This window comes from Amblyomma mixtum, chromosome 2 (assembly GCF_055824585.1).
Source record: "Amblyomma mixtum isolate Tamu chromosome 2, ASM5582458v1, whole genome shotgun sequence".
Taxonomy (NCBI): domain Eukaryota; kingdom Metazoa; phylum Arthropoda; class Arachnida; order Ixodida; family Ixodidae; genus Amblyomma; species Amblyomma mixtum.
Window position 1 is genome coordinate 316,093,271 of NC_143013.1, and position 20,642 is coordinate 316,113,912.

At 50.4% G+C, this 20,642-nt stretch overlaps 1 protein-coding gene across 1 annotated transcript in view; it reads right to left on the reverse strand.

Moving 5' to 3' along the window:
* Positions 1 to 20,642, reverse strand: part of LOC149365066 (uncharacterized) — a 618,748-nt gene that overhangs the window by 66,750 nt on the left and 531,356 nt on the right. The window contains exon 9 of the mRNA XM_089568779.1: positions 12,008 to 12,144. Coding sequence (XP_089424905.1) covers positions 12,008 to 12,144 — 137 coding nt within the window. The remainder of the gene's footprint in view (positions 1 to 12,007; positions 12,145 to 20,642) is intronic.

Consider the following 20,642-nt stretch of genomic DNA (forward strand, 5'->3'; position numbering starts at 1 on the left):
CAAAACTCATGCGCTTTTGAGATGCTGGCAGGCAAAGCAACCTCCCGTGCATGTAATTCGTCTAAACAGCGAAAATTTGTTGGGCCACAGCGCCGAGGTTAACCACATTTTCGAAGTTCTAAAAACTGACATGGATATCGATTTCGGTGGGCTACACGCGTCTCAATAGTTAAGGAGCCTGACAGTAATAGTTATAAAGTTGACTATTCAATATTAGGTAACCAGCCTGCTTGTTAGCACATCTTAGCTCTATTCTGAAGTACTACACCGCTGACAATGCTATGACGAAACAAGCGCTCTTCTAACACAAAAATCTTACTTTTAAAAACTGCGCAAAGTCTTAGGTGAAACACCTTGTATGTGGTCGCTCTGAAATATCGCGCTGGCTTGCAGCATGACCGAAAGGAGCCAATGAATTTGATCGAGTGGGGCAATCCGCCGAGAGCCCATTCTGGTTACAGAGAGTAGCAAAGCCGCCCTGTGTTGTCGCCTGCCTCTGTCCAGTCCTGTTTTGAGGCTTTGCTCCTTACAATGTTCTACCAGCTGGCTTACAACCACGTCCTTCTAAGTCCCATTTTGGTCGATGTAACCGGCTGGCATTTGCAGCTCGACTGATGTAACGCTTCGTCAGGGTTCCCCGAATTATGATACACTCCGAATTTCGTAATATCGCGGCCACACACGTTCGTAGTTCGTGGATCGCAACAAGTGCCGGCCTCGGAGGGTTTTAGATAGTGGCTTGGCAAAACCATACCAGACCTGCTGTCTGTACAGTTATTCCCACAATATCGCGTAAACGGAAGGCATGCAGATGTGAGCAGGTTGTCGCAACGCTCACTGCATTACTGAACGCTGTCTCATCATTTTGCGGACTTCTAATAACACACGGTTCGAGAAAATCGCATGCGCAGTTCTTGCACTCACCGGAGGCATTTACCCCGGTGGAGGACAAAGGGACTGCAAAGCCCATCGCCAGTGGACACAATGGCCTCGCTGAATGTCGCAGTATAATAAGTGTTAAAAACCACCTTGGCTGGGGATCTTTAGCTAACCGTATAGAAACATTTGAGATTACAAATCATGCATCGCATCTATTTTGGAAAGCTGAGCATTGACAAAGACCGGTATCTGCTTCAACCTCACTTTTTTTTCTAGACGAGTTGATCATCAGTGGAAGATACGAGAGATTAAGCGCCGCACAGATGTTTACAAAACCTCATTCTTTCCACGGACGATCAATGAGTGGAACAGGCTACCAGCCGGCGTCACTGAGTGCTGCACGAAAGGTCAATTCCGCGCATTTTTATCTGATGTATGACGTGGCGCGCAGTTGTCTTGCACGTGTCTTTTTCATTTCATTAGTGTCATTTTATTTGTGGAGCGTGGTTGTCTTCCTTCAGTGCATGCTTTTCCTCATCTATTAGTTGTGTGATTGCATTTCTGTTATTATGTGTACTTTCGGCCAAATGAGCAGAAGTTATTTTGTCCCCCCCCCCCCCCCCTGCAATAATGCCCTCGGGCGCTGCAGGTATCTGTAATAAATAAATAAATAAATAAATAAATAAATAAATAAATAAATAAATAAATAAATAAATAAATAAATAAACTCGACCACAGCAAATTATGTCTTCAGTCACGGTTTCGTGCGGCGTTTCAATAGTGCCGTTTAACAGTTGTGTCGTGTCGCCTCGCGTGGCAGCCCGGAAGTCCGCGTTCAACGGATGGCGCCACAGCGCTTTCAGAATAGCGGGTGGCACTCAGATTTCTTTCTTGTTTGGGTTTATAAAATTCAGTCACGAATATCGAACCTCAGGGGAAAAAGGAGTAAAAAGCGTTGTCTCTTATACACTTCGGCAGCAAACACGGGTGAGAGCAGGAAGTCTTTTCCTGCAAAGCCCGGCGCTTCCGGCGAGCAAAGGATATACGTTTGAAGAGAACGAAAACGCGTTCGTCGAGAAGTCAGTCCCACACCGTGTGCGCGAAAGTGCGCACGAATGGAGGCAGCACACATGTGCTGCGGAGAGTGAGATGTCTGCACCTAACCGCGATGAATAGTAGCACAGTGCTCATGCGAACGATAGCCGGAAAAAGCAGAGCGACAGCGATCAGTCACAAGTGCGCAGCCATGCACACGCCAGGACCGCGATAGAGTTCACTGGCTTAATGATCGATTCGCACTGCTACTGTCTGCGCGACTGCAGAGGCTGGATAACAGCTGTCAAACACTCCTTGATGAAATGCCCAGACTGGTATCTCGCCTCGCCTCCTCTTCCGCGCAGAACGACCCCTACCCTCTTTGGTCTAGTGGTTCTACTTTGGTCATCAAAGCAGCGTCACACGTTGGACCGCTAGTTTCTACGTTTCAATTAACTCTCCTTTCCAAGGGAATGACAGCATGTTTCTTTTATAAAAATGGCTTAGCTAGTAAGATGGCTCAGACCCAACACTTCTTTCTGCAGTGCTCCTCTCCTTACAGTGCCTCTCTAAAACCAAACAACGTCAGCGCACGTTAAAGATCCCCAGGTGGTCGAAATCATTCCGGAGCCCTCCCCCACTACGGCACCTCTTTCTCTCTTCGTTCTTTCACTCCCCCTTCTTCCCCCTCCCACCACGGCGTAGTTGAGGTGTCCACCAAGAAGTGAGACAGTTACTGTGCTATTTCCACTCCTCATTACCGCTACTAAAACCAACTCTAGGATAAGGTAAGCCATTTTACGCGGGCTCGTTTTCCAGGAAAAAAGGTTGCCCTAAAAGAAAAGAAAAATTTTATATCATAGAGTTACATCATTTGAGATATTCGGCGACCTTTAATTGCCGTTACATGTGATGTTTTCAATCATTTTATTCCACATATCTAAGTGTGATGTCAAGTGAGTTTCGCTGCACGACGCCGCCGACGGACAAGTACGCCGCTTTTCCGCTGTACGGGAAACCTACTCTCTATCGCGTTCAGAAAGAGCTTCAGCTTCGCGCCTTTTCCGTGATGGCCGTGGTAACTGTGTTTGTTCCGGCACACAAACACACACACGACGTCGTCACGTGACACACGCGATGACGTCACAAGCTCTCTAATGGCATACACACACCCTCGAGACCTACAACAGCAACATCATCGCCACAGAGCCGCACGAGGCACCCCCGAAGAGTAGCCGGTCGCCGCTTTAGCATAACGTCGCGGTAATGGCCGCGAAAAAATGCGTCCGACTGTATACCATTCCCACGCCTGGGACGCTGCTGTTTCCGCTTTCTCGCCTTGACCTTTTCTTGCCTCCACTGCAGGCGCTGTGCCGTAGACGAGGGGGGCCATTTCCGTTGCCACAGGAACGCGCGGGGGAGAGGAAGGAAACGGGACTGGACGAAGGGGGTATAAATTGCCCGCGGAAAGCCTGCTCGGCGCGGAAAAACAAACGAGCCGTGTGAGTGAACAGCTGCGTAGTCGAGGCGGCAGCACCGGCGCCAGCGGACGCGGCTAAACGGACGAAGCATATATCAAGCAAGAAGAGCGAAACACAGGCAAGGAGAAGCGGAAACAAATCAGCCTCGGGTGAGGCAAGCGACACAGCGGGTCGGTCCGCGCGGCATCTACATTTGAATGCGAACTGGCCTCTCGTTTCCTCCTCTTTCTTTTTTTTTATTCCGCCCGTTCAAAGGCACCACGCGTCCAGAGAAAGGTCGGACGGACACCAAAAAGAGCTTACGCCAAGCTGTTTTTTTTTTTGGTTATTTCGCTTCTTGGTATCTTTGGTGCTTTCTTTTTCAGCGGTTGCTTTGTGCGCCACGCGTCGCGCGCTCCAATCGATTGGTTGTGAAGCCTGGAATAATGCGGACCTCCGACCGCCGTGGGGCCGCGCTCTTTGCGGCCGAAACGACGCAAACTGAAAACGAAAAAAAAAAAAAAAAAGCTCGACCGTGCTTTTAAGTTCCGCGGCTCCGCGAGTTACCTGAAGGACTTAAATTGCTCAACTACTTTTTTTATCGTAATGTAGCACAGAATAATAATAAAATCATGTTGATGATGTGGGGCGTAGCACAATTTTTACGTCACCAAACTGCTGGCTGCACCAGACACAAGATCGAAACTCTTTACACGAGCGAGCTGACGGGCTAGTTGGCACTGAATTGTGAAAGCACGGTGCGAGGCATAAGGACAAAGAATGACACAAAAAAGACGAGCTCGTGCGTCTCGTCTATTTTGGGTCATTTTTCGTCCCTGTTCCTTGTGCTGCGTTTTCACAGTTTGAAACCCTGCGGTCCGAAACTTTGCGAAACGCTGCGAAACTGTCCGGGGTGCTTGAAGCACGTGAGGCATACGACGTTGAAGACGCGACAAGTGAAATTTCATCTCGACGCAGTAGTCTACTTTTATTTCTTTCTTTATTCTAACTGGATCAGTTATAGCAGCATAAAGTAATGACAGATTGCTTATAAAACTTAGCTGCGCCTGATGCATATCGTTCGGGAATTGCGACTGTGGAACAAAAGAAACGAAAAAATCATTAAGACAGAAATAGAAAAATGGTAGGGCTTTGACGTAGTTAAACCGAGCAGGCGTGCGAAAGCAGGTGTTCATTCTTCAATTGGAGGGGATACTTAAAGGGCCACTGACCAGGGTCCGGACATTTTTGAAAAACAAGCCCACTGCATAGATGAGGCATCGAAGATAACCTCTGCAAAATACTAGAGCCATGCGCGCCCCGAAAAGCTGCGAAAATTCAAATCAAAGCCCGTTCGTTCTTTCCTTCCTTCAAAAACGGGCCCCGCCCACTACTCTGCACACCGCTGACGTCAAGGGTGGCTACTTTGGCTAAAGGCACTCCATTGGTGCATCGTTCTGACTGACGGGAGAAGGTTGGGCGTAGCCTTGGCGTCGCGTCGTCTGCACAAGGCTTTCCGCAGCGCCTTCTGTTCTGGCTCATGCCTCCAAACCCGCATGAAGGAAAAAAAAAAAAACTGCGGAGGGAGCGTGCGGCGACAGCCTTGAACCCTTGCCATAAAAAGTAAAAAATAGTAAAACTGAGGGAGTTGGTTCGCCCCCCCCCCCTCCCCCCCCGCCGTGATCACGTCACGAGAAGCTCTGCGTGCGCGCTCCCTTCTCAGTTTCTTTTCTTCTATGCGAGCCCCCCAAAACAAGGTTTTAATTAGTAGTGCAGCAGAGCCTTTCCCTCGCTCGTCCACTTGAGCGCTCCGCATAGACACCGCTTATCCTCCATGCATCTTGCGTACGCCCTGACTCCAATGAACGACATGGGCTTCGGAGCGGAGAAAAGACACAAACACACAGAACACAAACACACATGAAGAAAAGCAAACGGGCGGTTGCCGGGTCCGCACTTCGCCGTGTGTTTCGAACAGAAACGACTTCCGCCCATCCGCTCGTGAAACGGTGGGGAGGCCTAAAAAAAAAATGAAAAGGTGGCTCGCTAACTGGGAATGACAAACAGATGTATGAAAGGGTGCGCTCGCTAACAAGTCTAGGTGGTCGAGCCGATCGCGCCTCTCGATCGTTCAGTGTGCGGAGAAAATGCGACGACGCTGTTTCAGCCCCAGCAGCAAAAACCAAGAAAAGAATTCTATTGAAGGCGGGGCCATGACGTAACCCCGTGACGCACTCCACAGACACCACGCCTCCGGCTTACGTCGGAGAAGGAAGGGGTGATTTTGCCTTGCCGAGCCTACTCGACGAGGAGCGGGAGAGAAGAATTTCGAGGAGGGAATGGAAGGAGAGGAGGCTCGCTGAAAGAGAGGTAGAGAGTGTCTGCTGAGCTGGGGTGGTCCGTGGCCCTTTAAGGGCCACGGTAGAGAGGTAGAGAGTGTCTGCTGAGCTGGGGTGGTCCGTGGCCCTTTACGGACCACCCCAGCTCAGCAGACACTCTCTACCTCTCTTTCAGCGAGCCTCCTCTCCTTCCATTCCCTCCTCGAAATTCTTCTCTCCCGCTCCTCGTCGAGTAGGCTCGGCAAGGCAAAATCACCCCTTCCTTCTCCGACGTAAGCCGGAGGCGTGGTGTCTGTGGAGTGCGTCACGGGGTTACGTCATGGCCCCGCCTTCAATAGAATTCTTTTCTTGGTTTTTGCTGCTGGGGCTGAAACAGCGTCGTCGCATTTTCTCCGCACACTGAACGATCGAGAGGCGCGATCGGCTCGACCACCTAGACTTGTTAGCGAGCGCACCCTTTCATACATCTGTTTGTCATTCCCAGTTAGCGAGCCACCTTTTCATTTTTTTTTTAGGCCTCCCCACCGTTTCACGAGCGGATGGGCGGAAGTCGTTTCTGTTCGAAACACACGGCGAAGTGCGGACCCGGCAACCGCCCGTTTGCTTTTCTTCATGTGTGTTTGTGTTCTGTGTGTTTGTGTCTTTTCTCCGCTCCGAAGCCCATGTCGTTCATTGGAGTCAGGGCGTACGCAAGATGCATGGAGGATAAGCGGTGTCTATGCGGAGCGCTCAAGTGGACGAGCGAGGGAAAGGCTCTGCTGCACTACTAATTAAAACCTTGTTTTGGGGGGCTCGCATAGAAGAAAAGAAACTGAGAAGGGAGCGCGCACGCAGAGCTTCTCGTGACGTGATCACGGCGGGGGGGGAGGGGGGGGGGCGAACCAACTCCCTCAGTTTTACTATTTTTTACTTTTTATGGCAAGGGTTCAAGGCTGTCGCCGCACGCTCCCTCCGCAGTTTTTTTTTTTTTCCTTCATGCGGGTTTGGAGGCATGAGCCAGAACAGAAGGCGCTGCGGAAAGCCTTGTGCAGACGACGCGACGCCAAGGCTACGCCCAACCTTCTCCCGTCAGTCAGAACGATGCACCAATGGAGTGCCTTTAGCCAAAGTAGCCACCCTTGACGTCAGCGGTGTGCAGAGTAGTGGGCGGGGCCCGTTTTTGAAGGAAGGAAAGAACGAACGGGCTTTGATTTGAATTTTCGCAGCTTTTCGGGGCGCGCATGGCTCTAGTATTTTGCAGAGGTTATCTTCGATGCCTCATCTATGCAGTGGGCTTGTTTTTCAAAAATGTCCGGACCCTGGTCAGTGGCCCTTTAAGCTCCACCGCAAGGATGTGGCGTGACAGCTGTAGTGGGTCGATTCCCATATATGCAGAACTGGCCATTCTCTACTTAAATTTCATAGATGGCGGAGAGTCCTCATATACCACTACGGGCGCAGTGGAGCAGCGGTTAAGAGATGCGCCTCTGCACTGTTATATTTGGATGTTTCTATCCCAGCCACCGGTAGGGATTGTGCGACCCATGTTGCTCTTCCCGAGCAACCTCTCGCGCAGCCGGCGCTACGCTCCTCCGAGCTTACCCGAGCTTACTCGAGTAACTGGGTAAGCTCGTAAGCTCGGGTAGTACGTCGGGTTGCTAGGCAACAACACAAGATCGCACGCACGGTGAACGTACGTACGGTAACAAGATTCTAGGTCGGTGTTGGTGAGGGTATGAATGCTTTCGCACTAAAAGTAGCGACGCGTGCTGTGCCTCAGTGCAGACTTTTAGCGATGTGATGGTGTCGCATTACCGCAGAATTTTATTACACGCTGCGCAAATAAAAAGAAAACAGGTCGCTAAACCTTCTTCGTCCTGCTTATTTTTACCGTAAGGCAAAGCCGATAACGTGCAGCTCACGTTGCCTGAATTCTGCCACTGCGCTGCTAGCCAGTCTAGCATTAAAAAAAAAGGGCAGCAAAAAAAAAAAAAAATAGAGGCAAGCTTTTGCTTTAAGGAAGTATGACAAGCAAAATATTCCGAATTGCTGATGAGGCCGTGTTAGTTCTTCCGAAAATGATTAAAATTTCATAAGTTACAAAATGAAAAACTGACGCTTACAGCTTCCCTGAATCGCTGCAGAACTTGCGTCCTGTGTGCGCGATGTCATTTTTTCGTCAGCATGGCGCTCTCCGTACTACTATAGCTCTTTTTAACTTTGCCTTGAAACGGTTAAAACTCTAACGATGGCTAAAACGCGGCTTCCAAGTCTAGCGCCGAACCGATGTCAAACCTGTTTGCCTGGAGTCACTCAGGGCTAGTATCAATACCTTGATGCTACAAAATTACGGCGGGCGCAGAAAGCATTGTCGCATCGTCAGCTTCTTCCTTTCTAATGACACACCGATTCATTAGCATACAGTAGTAAGGAGACGCACACACTAGGTTCACCGTCACTCGCCAAGGAGTAATGCCGTTTTGTGGCCTATGGGCTGCATGCTCCCTTCGCAATCTGAAGGTCCTAGGTTCAATTCGCCGCACCTTCGGAAAAAAATTTCATTTTTCTTTCTTTGCTACGTCACTATCGTATGGCCTAACACTGGCACCATGCGATAGCATGGTGACGTCCCGACGAATTCCGTGCCATGGACGGCAACAGACGGCGGACGGCGACTTTCGCGCTAATGGGACATATAATGCTTTCGCATTAATGAAATAGTCAACGACAAGGGTACCACGAACACAGCTCAGCGCTATTGGTGTCTCCAGTGCACTGTAGTGCAGTAAAGGTCGTAATAATATAGCCCGTGGTCTGGATGTGGCTTTGGCAACCAATGGAGCGGCACAGTAGCTGCTGCTGCTGCCGACAGTTTACCGACCATTTGCTCACAAAGCAAGGCCAACCAATGCAATGGAGTTCCGAAATCTGCGACGGCTGGCTGGGCATGCGCACGAGCCGGCAAGCCTGGAGAGCTAGAAATGGAAGAGATTTAGAATCAAGGGGTGAAGCTGGCATCGAGATTTCGTGGCATCCGCGTTTTGCGCGTCCACTTTGGCGGTGTAAAATGACGACAGGGCTGAAGGGGGCTAGCCGATGTTCGCCGGAACAGAATTCGGACGGTTATCCTCCTATACGCCGGGAATGGAATAGGCATTGACGGATAAAGGCGCAGCTGGGTAACGGGAGACGTCAGTGCGAGCGCCCGTTTCAGGAAGCGCGCCTCGGGGGCTGTCGCAGTCGGACCCTGCAAACTTGAGAAACCCGAGATGCTCCTTTGTTGCAGGCTGTCCGTGTTCGCGCAGCCAAAGGGGTCAGGCCTTTCAGAACGTTTTCGGTGCTTGTTGGTTATTATTATGTTTCGTTCTGGACAGCGAGCGACTGTCCACTCAGTATCGCGCGTCAGACGGGCAGGGGATGCTGCTGTGAAGTGAAGCGAACGCAGCGATATTAGAGACGTTCGAAGATGTTTTCCGGAGCTGGCTGTACAGTCGTGACAAATATGGGAGGGAACAAAGTTTGAGCATTCGTTTATTGATTTCTCCATGGTATGTGTGACACTATCATAGCAATGGAACGACGCGAAAAAAAAGGACAGGAAGACAATAAGTGACAGACGCAGCGCCGATACTTCTTGTTGTATTCTCTTCTTCTTATCACTTCTTGTCTCCCTGTCCCGTTTTTTCGCGCCGTTCCATTGCTGTGATGAGTTCACACTGTCGCCATTTGAAAAGAAAATGAACCAACTGGCCCAACAATCTGCCCTTAAGTGTGAAAAGCAGAGTTTTTCCTGTTTTGTAACTTCTTTTCCTCTTCGCGTATAATATCCAAAAGTCCTTCCCAAATTTAGTAGTAATATAACTAAAAAATTGGCAATTTTATGCAAAAAAAATTTGTTCCCCTCGTATTTTTCACGACTGTACGTAGTTCAGCTAGTTGGTGAGTACTCCGTGAAGCGAGATATCAGCTGGTCGATACAACAGGCGGCAGAGCATCAAGCAAACAATACCTTTCATTTCTAGACGACCATAGCCTCTATATGCGCCTTTTGCTGTCTGTGTTGTGTCTTAGGGTCATTGAAGCTCACGCTACTGCATTAACGACTCACTTCTCGAATACTACAGCACTGCTCGTAACAAGCCTGTTGTCACTAATGTCCGACACAGCGATGATTGTGCGTGCGTGCATGCGTGTGTGTGTGAGAGAGAGAGTGGTACGACGGAAGAGGAAACTTCATGGACCTGTTGTCTGACAACTAGTTGACCACTGTCACAGCCACGTCCGAATGGAAAAGAGTTGAAATAAAAATTGGGGGGCACACGCAAGCTCCGCCTTACGGGCATGACGCGATAGCGAAATTGTTTAGTTTCCATATATGCAGAAGGACACTCTCTACCTTATATTCATATATCGCCGGGAGTCCTCGTACCCCTCCTGGCGCATTAGCACAGCGGTTAAGCGATGTGCTACTACCCTGCGATGGCAGGCGCTCCCAGCGGTGGGCCTTGTGCTACCCAGGTTGCTCTTCTCGAACCGCCAATCATTAATTTAAATGCCACCTGCCATGGTGGGCACTTAGCTCACTATGCAGTCGGCAGGTTGTGACGTCGGCCACAAGGTCACGTGACCTAGGTGGGTCACCTGCCTCATAGGTAGCTCCCAGGGCGCCACCTGCCGAAGTCATGCTCGTGATTTTGCGCCGACAACGCCAGCACCGGATTTTCTGGACAATGGGGCTTTAACGCTATCGCGTTAAAAATGCCGATAGCCACGGATGATTGCGCAGCCGCCGTCTGAGATGGGCGCTGAATACTGCGGTCAATAAGCGGGTCGGTTGCCTAGCGACCGGGAAGAGAGACTTAAGGCTTTCCGGATGTGGAAAATAAGGTTGTAGGGGCCGAGGGCAACTGAGGAGAGTGGATGGCGATGCCATTTCGAGACTTTCACTAAACTTCTAGAAGAGTGAGAAAGAGGGCGATTTGCCGGTTTATCGCCTCTAGTTTGAACGAAAGATCAGTTTGCTATTGTTGATGACTCCGGAACTGACAATTCTACACTGAGAGAAGCTAAATTTAAAAGCACCAGTTGTGTGTGGTCATCCCTGTAATGTGCGACGTTGTTGAGGTAGAGGCATGCCATCTATGAAACGACGAGGCCTTAGAAACTCGAAGTTCTTCGAGGCGCCTTTGAAACTGACAACCATCTCCGAGACGCTCAGTGCATGGGACTGGAAATCAGCCCCCCCAAAGCTCAGGAACAGCTCTTCGTCACAGATTGCGCAAGTTAATGGTGATGGTAGACAAGAGGCAACCTCAGAGCATTTGAGGCTTTGCCGGAGGGGTCTCAACCCACGACCTTTTCCTCCTCGGCAGATATTCATGGACATTGCGCTGCCGAGACGGGTGATGACAACTCCATCCAATTATTGTTCGAGTAAAAATGGATTTTCTGCTTGCTTTTGGGTATGTTAATTGACGTATACCCAGCAGAAAAGCAGGCATTTATGGCTTAGAAATTTAAAATAAAAAACATTTACGGCACTCGATTCAAACTCGTGACGTCTAATGGACGAGTTGCCACCGTTTTGGAGTGAATGGCTGTGTAGACTAGTCTCTGGGATCCCTGCCCAAAAATCAATGTCGACGCACGCAGTTCACTTGCGCAATTGAGCGATAGTGGCGACACCTCTATTTCGTTTCTTGATCTTTTCTAGCTTATAGAAGCTACACCTACGTTTTCGATGAGAGTGGTTATCAGAATCTATCGATACGGGCCAACTTCAATTTGTCGTCAAAGAAGAAATCTAGGCTAGTTGGTTGTGATGCACATTAAACGTAAGACATTAGCGCTTAAACGTAGATATAAAAAAAAGAAACTGAGGACACTGAGGACCATTTGCCCTCGGTGTCTCTTTAAAATTAACTTTGAGCCCCGCTCTAGCCGCATGCAACGCTGCAAACGGGGCTGGTTGACGGTGTGCACGGGGCAGCGGTGGTGACGTCAGACGCAGCAGTTCACTTGAGACCCAAGCTTTGTCCGGGCCGTGTGGACCGATGGGAAATCTGCGTGGGTTCTGGACGGATATTTTGTGTCTCTGTGCCTCAACCTGCTGTAATCTGAGGCCCTTTATTTTCACTAAAGGTCAACTTGAGACACACTGCCCAGCATATTTACAACTAAAGAAGGTAGTACGTTGTTCGCGCGAAAGAAACTATGTTCGCATAGTCACACAGAGACGTGCGTGAGGTCAGCCTTGACCCATCTTGCAGCCTCGGAGAACGGCCACGGAGTGGAAGGCTGGAAATCGGCACTGACCTTTGACCCTGAGCTGTGCGCCGGCGAATTTGTGCGTCTCTTGGCCGAGGTTGGCGGGCCGCCGTGTGCTCTCGTGGAGCACCTGCACGCCCGAGAGGTCCAGGCCCCGGCGCTCTAGCAACGCTGTCAGGGCGTCTCTGCACAGAAGTGGAGAGAGAGAGAGGCCAGGGTAAACACACTGAAGGTGCGCCACAACACAAACATTCAGTCTTCCAACAGTGGGCGACAACGAACGCTTGACGAAACTCGACTATCTGGGCAGGATGCTCTCAACAGAGGTCGCACGACTGCACAGGGCTTGGGCTTGTCAGAACGGGAGCAGGCGGAGTTGACGCGAAATGAAGAATGCGATAATGGGGCGAATCGGTAAGTCAGTAGACGGGCACAAACAACGAGATATTGCCTTCGAGCTGGCGATAAGGCCTGATGCCGTGTAATTGATCAGAACGATCTCATGTTGCAGGAGGATGCCAACGAGCGAGATTGTATTACACGCGACAGCAGCGGTAAGCCTGTGCGCAAGTGTCCAGTTAGAGCAGATTTATTTTTGTTTTTTACATATGCGCGAGCATGTGAACAAGATTTCCGACGTAAGTTGCGCCAGAATTCATAAATATCGCCGTTTGATGGCGTTTTACATGTCCTTGCTAGTTAAACCAAGCGCAAAGACTGGTACCGCGTTGAAATTTTTTTTTTTCATATCTTAGATGAAAACTGAGGCTTGGGGAGCGAGCAAATAATGCCTAGAAGCCAAGAAAAGGCAAGCGAAACAAAATTTTGAAATGTACAGCTGAAAGCAATAATATTACACATACACAAGTGCCCATCGTGTCGCATGTGTCCCCTCTAGGCCGCCTTCTAAATTCGTCTTCCAAAGCATTTCTCAAAGTAGGAACCAAACTTTCCACGACGAACTGCAGCTGAAGAGGTAACGAGCTCATTACGAAAAAAAAAAAATGCTTGGCCGATGAGCTGTGTGCACTGTGGAATTTCCCATTCCCGAACATGCCTTCGGACACGAGCGTCAAGAGATGACGTTGAGCCAATACGTATATGCCGCACCTTCCCCTCCCGATAATCCTTAATGACAGCGAACATGCAGGCGCGTTGCAAGAACACCCAGAGAACGCGTCGCACATGGAGCTGCTGCAGTAGTCGACTTCACTGCCGTGCATTCGCAGTGGTCGTTGTGGAGAAGGATGGATACATATACGCTTAGTGCCTTTTCTTCCCTTGGGACGGGACATGGATGGGGTGAACACTTTAGTCATTTCTTTTTCTTCTCAGTAATAACTGACTCGGTTGGCAGCATTCGTCATAACAGCGCAAATCGATGATCATTTTCTTCTTGCGCCCTCAAGAAATATCTTCAGACCGCAGGAAAACTAGCGTATCGTCAGCGTTATGAGTGCTCCTTTAGCGCATTTTCAATCTCACCGACAGCTCTGCGAAATATACGATACTTTCCGGAAGGCACCTTATTGCGTCCCCAAAGGTTACCTACCGCACACTGAGAATTAGTCTTGTGCGCTGCAGCAGCGAAAAAAAAAGTCGAATGCAGAGCACAAAAGAATTTTCGCTGAAAGTAAAGAGACTACGTCAATAACCTCAAAACCGAAAGGTGCGAGCACAGAAGGTCAGACGATGAGGGCGACAGAGATGCCAAGAATTTGCTCACGAGAGCGGCTGCGTTCTAGCGACACGATTGCGCGAATACGATGACCGCAACTGGAGGAAGACAGGGTTATTTGGAGAGACATGGGAGAGGCCTTTGCCCTGCAGTGGGCGTAGTCAGGCTGATGATGATGATGAAATGACGTGGAGAGTGCTTTGCTCTTACAGAGCACGGAAAGCTGCTTAAAGGGCCACTGACCAGGGTCCGGACATTTTTGAAAAACAAGCCCACTGCATAGATGAGGCATCGAAGATAACCTCTGCAAAATACTAGAGCCATGCGCGCCCCGAAAAGCTGCGAAAATTCAAATCAAAGCCCGTTCGTTCTTTCCTTCCTTCAAAAACGGGCCCGGCCCACTACTCTGCACCCCGCTGACGTCAAGGGGGGCTACTTTCGCTAAAGGCACTCCATTGGCGCATCGTTCTGACTGACGGGAGAAGGTTGGGCGTAGCCTTGGCGTCGCGTCGTCTGCACAACGCTTTCCGCAGCGCCTTCTGTTCTGGCTCATGCCTACAAACCCGCATGAAGGAACAAAAAAAAAAAAAACTGCGGAGGGAGCGTGCGGCGACAGCCTTGAACCCTAGCCATAAAAAGTAAAAAAACAGTAAAACTGAGGGAGTTGGCTCGCCCCCCCCCTCCCCCCCCCCTTCCCCCCCCCCCCCCCCCCCCGCCGTGATCCCGTCACGAGACGCTCTGCGTGCGCGCTCCCTTCTCAGTTTCTTTTCTTCTATGCGAGCCCCCCAAAACAAGGTTTTAATTAGTAGTGCAGCAGAGCCTTTCCCTCGCTCGCCCACTTTACCGCTCCGCACACATACCGCTTATCTTTCGTGCATCTTGCGTACGCCTTGACTCCAATGAATGACATATGCTTTGGAACGGAGAAAAGACACAAACACACAGAACACAAACACGCATGGAGAAAAGCAAACGGGCGGTTGCCGGGTCCGCGCTTCGCCGTGTGTTTCGAACACAACCGACTTCCGCCCCTCCGCTCGTGAAACGGTGGGGAGGCCTAAAAGAAAATGAAAAGGTGGCTCGTTAACTGGGAATGACAAACACATGTATGAAAGGATGCGCTCGCTAACAAGTCTAGGTGGTCGAGCCGATCGCGCCTCTCGATCGTTCAGTGTGCGGAGAAAATGCAAAAACCAAGAAAAGAATTCTATTGAAGGCGGGGCCATGACGTCGCCCTGTGACGCACCCCACAGACACCACGCCTCCGGCTTACACCGGAGAAGGAAGGGGTGATTTTGCCTTGCCGAGCCTACTCGACGAGGAGCGGGAGAGAAAAATTTCGAGGAGGGAATGGAAAGAGAGGAGGCTCGCTCAAAGTGAGGTAGAGAGTGTCTGCTGGCCGCGGGTGGGCAGGGGGCCTTTAACCTGTTCTTGCGAGAATAAGACGTGCATCCCGATCAATGCTCCAAATCGATGCACAGGTGAATGTGGCAACGAAGCACGCAGAATCTGCACAATCAAAGTAGGAACAGAAGCGCGAATGCGCGGGAAATCTGTATAGTCCTGCGGACAACTGTTCATGCTTCTGCCTCGTTTGAAGTGCGGGCGTTTTCAAAGACGACACATATTGCACTCCGCGCAAAAGACATCCGCGTCAGAAGCGGCGGTAGGGCATCGAAATAAAACCTAACCACGACAACGTGAAATTGTCACAGTATACAACGGTTCGGACAAAGGCAAATGAATAAGTGGAGAAAGTAAACAGTAAAAGAAGGTCGAACAAAGAGCGCTCTGAGTGGAGGTGCTCCTCTAACACGCATCAAGGGATAGAATAGACTTGACAGGCATCGTTTTAAAATTCACCAAGACGGAGTGTGCGGCGAAATCAGAGGCGAGAGAGCACGATATTAGAAACTGGGTCGAGAAGAATGCGTGAATTTGTGGACGCGTCTGACGAGAGGGGCGCGAAGTATTTGAAAGGGCCACGCCAACTTTTGCGGTAAGGGGTGGCAAGGGAGTTGCTTCGACGGCGCTGATGACAGCGTCCGCGAAACATACCTGTTTCTCGCTACGGGCCTATCGCTTCTAGGTCAAGTCTCAATGAACCGTTTTCAGAAATGTTAAACCGGCTTCACCACAATGCTGCATTACCTTATAATGGCGGAAGCAACCTTTCAAAACAGAATGTACAGCTGTGTTTAGTGTGTTTCATGAAGCGTAAAAAGTCAGCGTTGCTCCCATCATAATGTTACGTGCACCTGCGAAACGGTAACGCGCAAATTCAGCACCTTATTCTCATTTTAGCGATAGCCAGTGAAATTGTGATCAGGGCAAGGTACAACGTGGAAAATCCAACCTTGAGAACGAAAAAAGTGAGAGCAAGGATACAGGCAAGCGAATAAAAAAAAAAAATGTACAGGGCACGTTATGCGTATGCGTACGCACGCGCGTACGTTAAAGTTTGGTTTGGTTTATTGGAGTTTAACGTCCCAAAGCGACTCAGGCTATGAGGGACGCCGTAGTGGAGGGCTCCGGAAATTTCGACCTACTGGGGTTCTTTAACGTGCACTCACACCGCACAGTACACGGGCCTCTAGAGTTTCGCCTCCATCGAAATTCGGCCGCCGCGGCCGGGATCGAACCCGCGTCTTTCGGGCTAGCAGCCGAGCGCCGTAACCACTGAGCCACCGCGGCGGGGCCATACGAAATGCTGCACGAAAGACGCGAGTTCGATCCCGGCCGCGACCAGTACGGAAAAGTGACTGAGAACATATTTGCTTGGTTGCTCATTTTATGGCACGGAGTAAGTTGTGGCGTATGCAGTTAGCAGCCAGTTGAAGAAACTGAATATAATACATAAAAAGAATTCACGGAAAAGAAAGCGGGAGGAAAAAGAGGTGTGGTGGAGCTGAACGACCAGTACGGGCAAGCATCGAAATGGGAGCACGACTCCCAAGGAAAAAGACAGGAAAAGGAAAAGGCACGCCCGCGCTAATCACTGCCCATTCGCTCGTCGCGCGCTTTTATGCCGGGCGTGATGAATCGTCACAAGGCAGCGGCTTTCGCATACGGCTCTTCGTCATGTGTGAAAGGAGAGCGGCTAAAGTGCTCTCCCCTGGACGTACTTGGCTGCCGACAAACGACGACGGGAGGATATTACTCTCACGCTCGGTTGTTTATGCTAGAACTCCAATAAGGGGAAACGTTGCCTCGCGGAGTCTCGCGTGATAGCTTCGGAAATCTGGCGCACGGGAGCAGTACAGACACGTGCCTACAAGAGCAGACATGCAGACATTTATAGATACAAGCAAGCGCACACAGCATGTTCGCTCAGTTCAAGGGACACCGCCCCGGACAATGAACCAGACGAACGCTTGATGAGCGAACGCGCAAGTCACACGCACAGTAGGATACCGCGGTGTGAAACTACGGAAAGGGACGGGGGTGCAGAGCAGCAGCGGTGGAGTGCGCCGGCAGTGAACACGGGGCTCTTAAAATACGTAGTGTCTGGACATGCACGCGCCCCTCAGCATAAGCACACGAACATTAACTCGCGCGCCCAAACGAAAACGCGCGGCGTGTTAAACGAGCGCGTATGTAAAGCGGATCAATAGAGACAAGCACGTGCGGCTGTGAGCGACGCTCTTCACCACGCACTCGCCGCGCGCAGGAAGGGCGGGGGCGCACGGGAGAAAGAACCGCGCCCCGACCATATAGCGTGTACCTCCATTACTGCGAGACCCAATTAGCCTCAATTAGAGATAAGCGCCGACGAGCATCATCCCACTCCCCATGATCCAGCGCCTTTTAATTGGGCCGCGGGTCGAATCGTCAATACGCGGGCCGCGCGCTCGCTCGCGTTAGTCGTGCCAGTCTGTTGTTTTTATTTTTGTCCCCGCCCTCTCTACCGCGCAAGCACCAACAGCGCCGCCACCCGCGCGCGAGCTTGCGCGTGTGCGTGCGTGTGAGTGTGTTTACGGGTGCGGGATAGGCGCGCCGCATTTGCTGTGGCGGGAGTGTGTAGTGCGCGCGATTGATTGCACGGCCGTCCGCAGAGACGCGGCCCGATCCGGCCCTTCGATTGCCGCTATTTTCTCCCGGACAAAGGATGCGCACTCTCTCGGAGAGTCGACTGCGTAGGGCGATAGATGGCTCGCCGTGAAGCTGGCGGCCGCGATGGCCGATAAGCCGATCGCGGGGGAGGGCAGCGACGGTCAGTGGTGGTGTCGTCGAGGCGCCCGAGCGCGGTCGGATGGGGGCCCGGACGCCCCGAATTCATTAATCTCAATGCAGCTATCTGTCCCCATCCGCCTGTGTAGCGCCGCCTCGTTGTATATAAATGCGCGCGATCGAGCTCGATTCAGAAGAGAGCAGATTTCGTCGCGCCTTTTGGGACGGCCTGGACGCGAGCAGAGTGCCTTTCCGGCGCGCGCGCTTTGTGGTCAAACACGGGGCTTGATCCATTGCGCAGTTACAGATTTCGGCGGCGCGCGGCGGCCGGATCAAAGACTGGATCGAGACGCACGGAAGCAGTCGAACTTTTGGAGACGCGGAAAAGGGGAGGAAAATATGCGCTCCGATAGATCGGAGAAAATGAAAACGAGGAAAAGCAGAAATAACGAGAAGGATAGACAGAAGTGCCCCTCTAGAAGGAGACGTCGCTTGCCTCGCTCGTTGTGAGCACAAGGGCTTGACTGAGTGCCTACTCGTTCCTTGAAGGAATTTTTATTCCGCCCTCAAGAGACGGGCGCCATTGCGGAGGGGTGTGGTACGGTGTCACTGATAACATAATAAGCTGGAACACGGAGTTTCTAATGTAGTTAGTATACAGCGATACCTAAACACGCGGAAGTATAAGGGGTTCAAGGCGAGTACACAGAAAACGGGGAGACACGGCAGACGAGGAGAACAATAAAGGGAAGCTAGACGCATACGGTTTGATTAAACATACGATGATACGCTTGCAAATTCACATTTACAATGCGCGCATGAATACACACGGCAGTAATTCGCATTTCATGTTTAAAATGAAAAGACTGCACGAAGACGGATTCAGAGGAATGCAATCAGCAGTCGTCTCAAGCGCAAGATATTACCATGATTTCTTGAATATTAGCGGAAATCTCAACATCAATGACGTCATCACCAAGCTTCTCCGCACTTCTTCGACGCAGCAAGGAGAAACTTGAAGATCGTCGCAGCTTCAATCGGTAATTACGCCACCATTCTAAGTTCTTTATTAAAATTGCAATACAAACAGTCGCAAACTGCAACAAAAATGTTACTGCGTTCACGTGAAAGAATGCGTAGCACAAAATAATAATGATAAATCACAGCAATGAAACCGACGCCATATCAACGCTGCGGCGCACTACAGTTGAATAGAAATTAATTTTTTCTTCTACTTTCATAAACGATGCAGAAAAACTTGCGCGTCTTTATTACCAAAACTACAACTAAAGAAAGTTTAGATGAAACCTGTGTCTGCCTGCTGAAGGCAGTCGCCACCTGCCCCGCCTGTTCACGGCCTGAGGACGCCGAAAAGGGTACGCCGAGTCAGCGATAAAGGGCGCGGCAGTTTCCAAAGAAGGCAGCATCATTTCCACATCGCTCACTTATTGCACCATCGTCACCCGAAGGGATCGCGCTGGGTACAATCGCAGACAAGCAGTCACGACGCAAAGGCGAATCCCGACTTGGCGGCGCAAGAGGCGGCCAACCAGCTGCGACAACGGCAAACGTGTCCGCATTGCAGACGTCAAAGGGCGCCGGAGTGAAGCTCCACTAGGCTTGTTCTTTTATGCTTTTTTTTTCTTTTATTAGAACGCTTGCCATACGGCGTGCGTTGGGATTATATACTGCACGTAGTCATGGAGGCTATTGTCATGCAGGTTCCGGCTTGTTTCTCCTGTGCCGTAGCCCGTTGTACCTCGTGGCACGAGTTGGGGAAATTTATTTTGCTTTCTTTATTTAGTACCGACATAGCTTCTGTGATGCTGCGGCGCGGGCAGGACAACGTTATTTGTATTTCTTTTTCGGCCACCTATCCTAACGACTGTGACATGCCACGGCGCTATTAGAAATGCACCCATCGAGACGGGAGAAGCATTAAGAAAACCACGCAGACATCTCAAAGAGTGCTGATAAAAGCTAAACCAATCCCTATGCTTTTTTAGCAGCGATAGAGAAAACATTGGCAATTTTGTGACAAAAAGTGTACGCACACTTGGCAATTTTGTGACAAATAGTGTACGCACACTTAATTCCTCTTCCGACCAGTACACAATATTCGTCCTAGAGACCATCACTGAGGCGTCATGCAAAGCATCCTCCCTTTAAGAAAAAAAAAAAAAAAGTGCTGCTTCAAAACTGGAAAGAGGAGCTCGATTTTTTTTTTCTGACGAGAGGGAAAACGAGATGCACGAGTTAAAACTGAGATCCGCGAGCAGTCACATTTCTTCACGCTTGATGAAAATGCTGCACGCGTGTCACGTACTTTCGCAATAATGTCGGTGTTTGTCTTCTCCCCTATCTTACAGAGACATTCAGGACAACTCCATTCGAATGTTGTTCTTAGCAAAAATCCATTCTATGCGGGCCGTTTGAGCGTTGTTGCTTGTAAGAGAGAGGAAGACTAACCGAGATAAAGTAAAAAAAAAATATCTCTCCGCGCTAGACTCCAAACTGGTGGCGTGTGCAGCGACAAGGACTCCGCGATTACCATTTTGAAGAAAACGGCGGCGCAGTCCAGCCCCGTATATCGCCGAGCTCTGGAAATGACAGCGCACTCTTCCTCTTCCCTGCAGCCTCGTTCGGAGGATGCTCCCAAGAGGACAAGGACCACACAGGGCGCAACCTTAAAGGTGCACTGAAGAGGAATCTGAACTCGTCTTTTTGCCGCGGGAACACGATCTACACGTTCCGAGCATTCTTATAAACTTCGATTGATTGACCTGTGTGGCCGATTTCCCTAACCTAAACCTAAATCGAATTAATGTCCGGCTC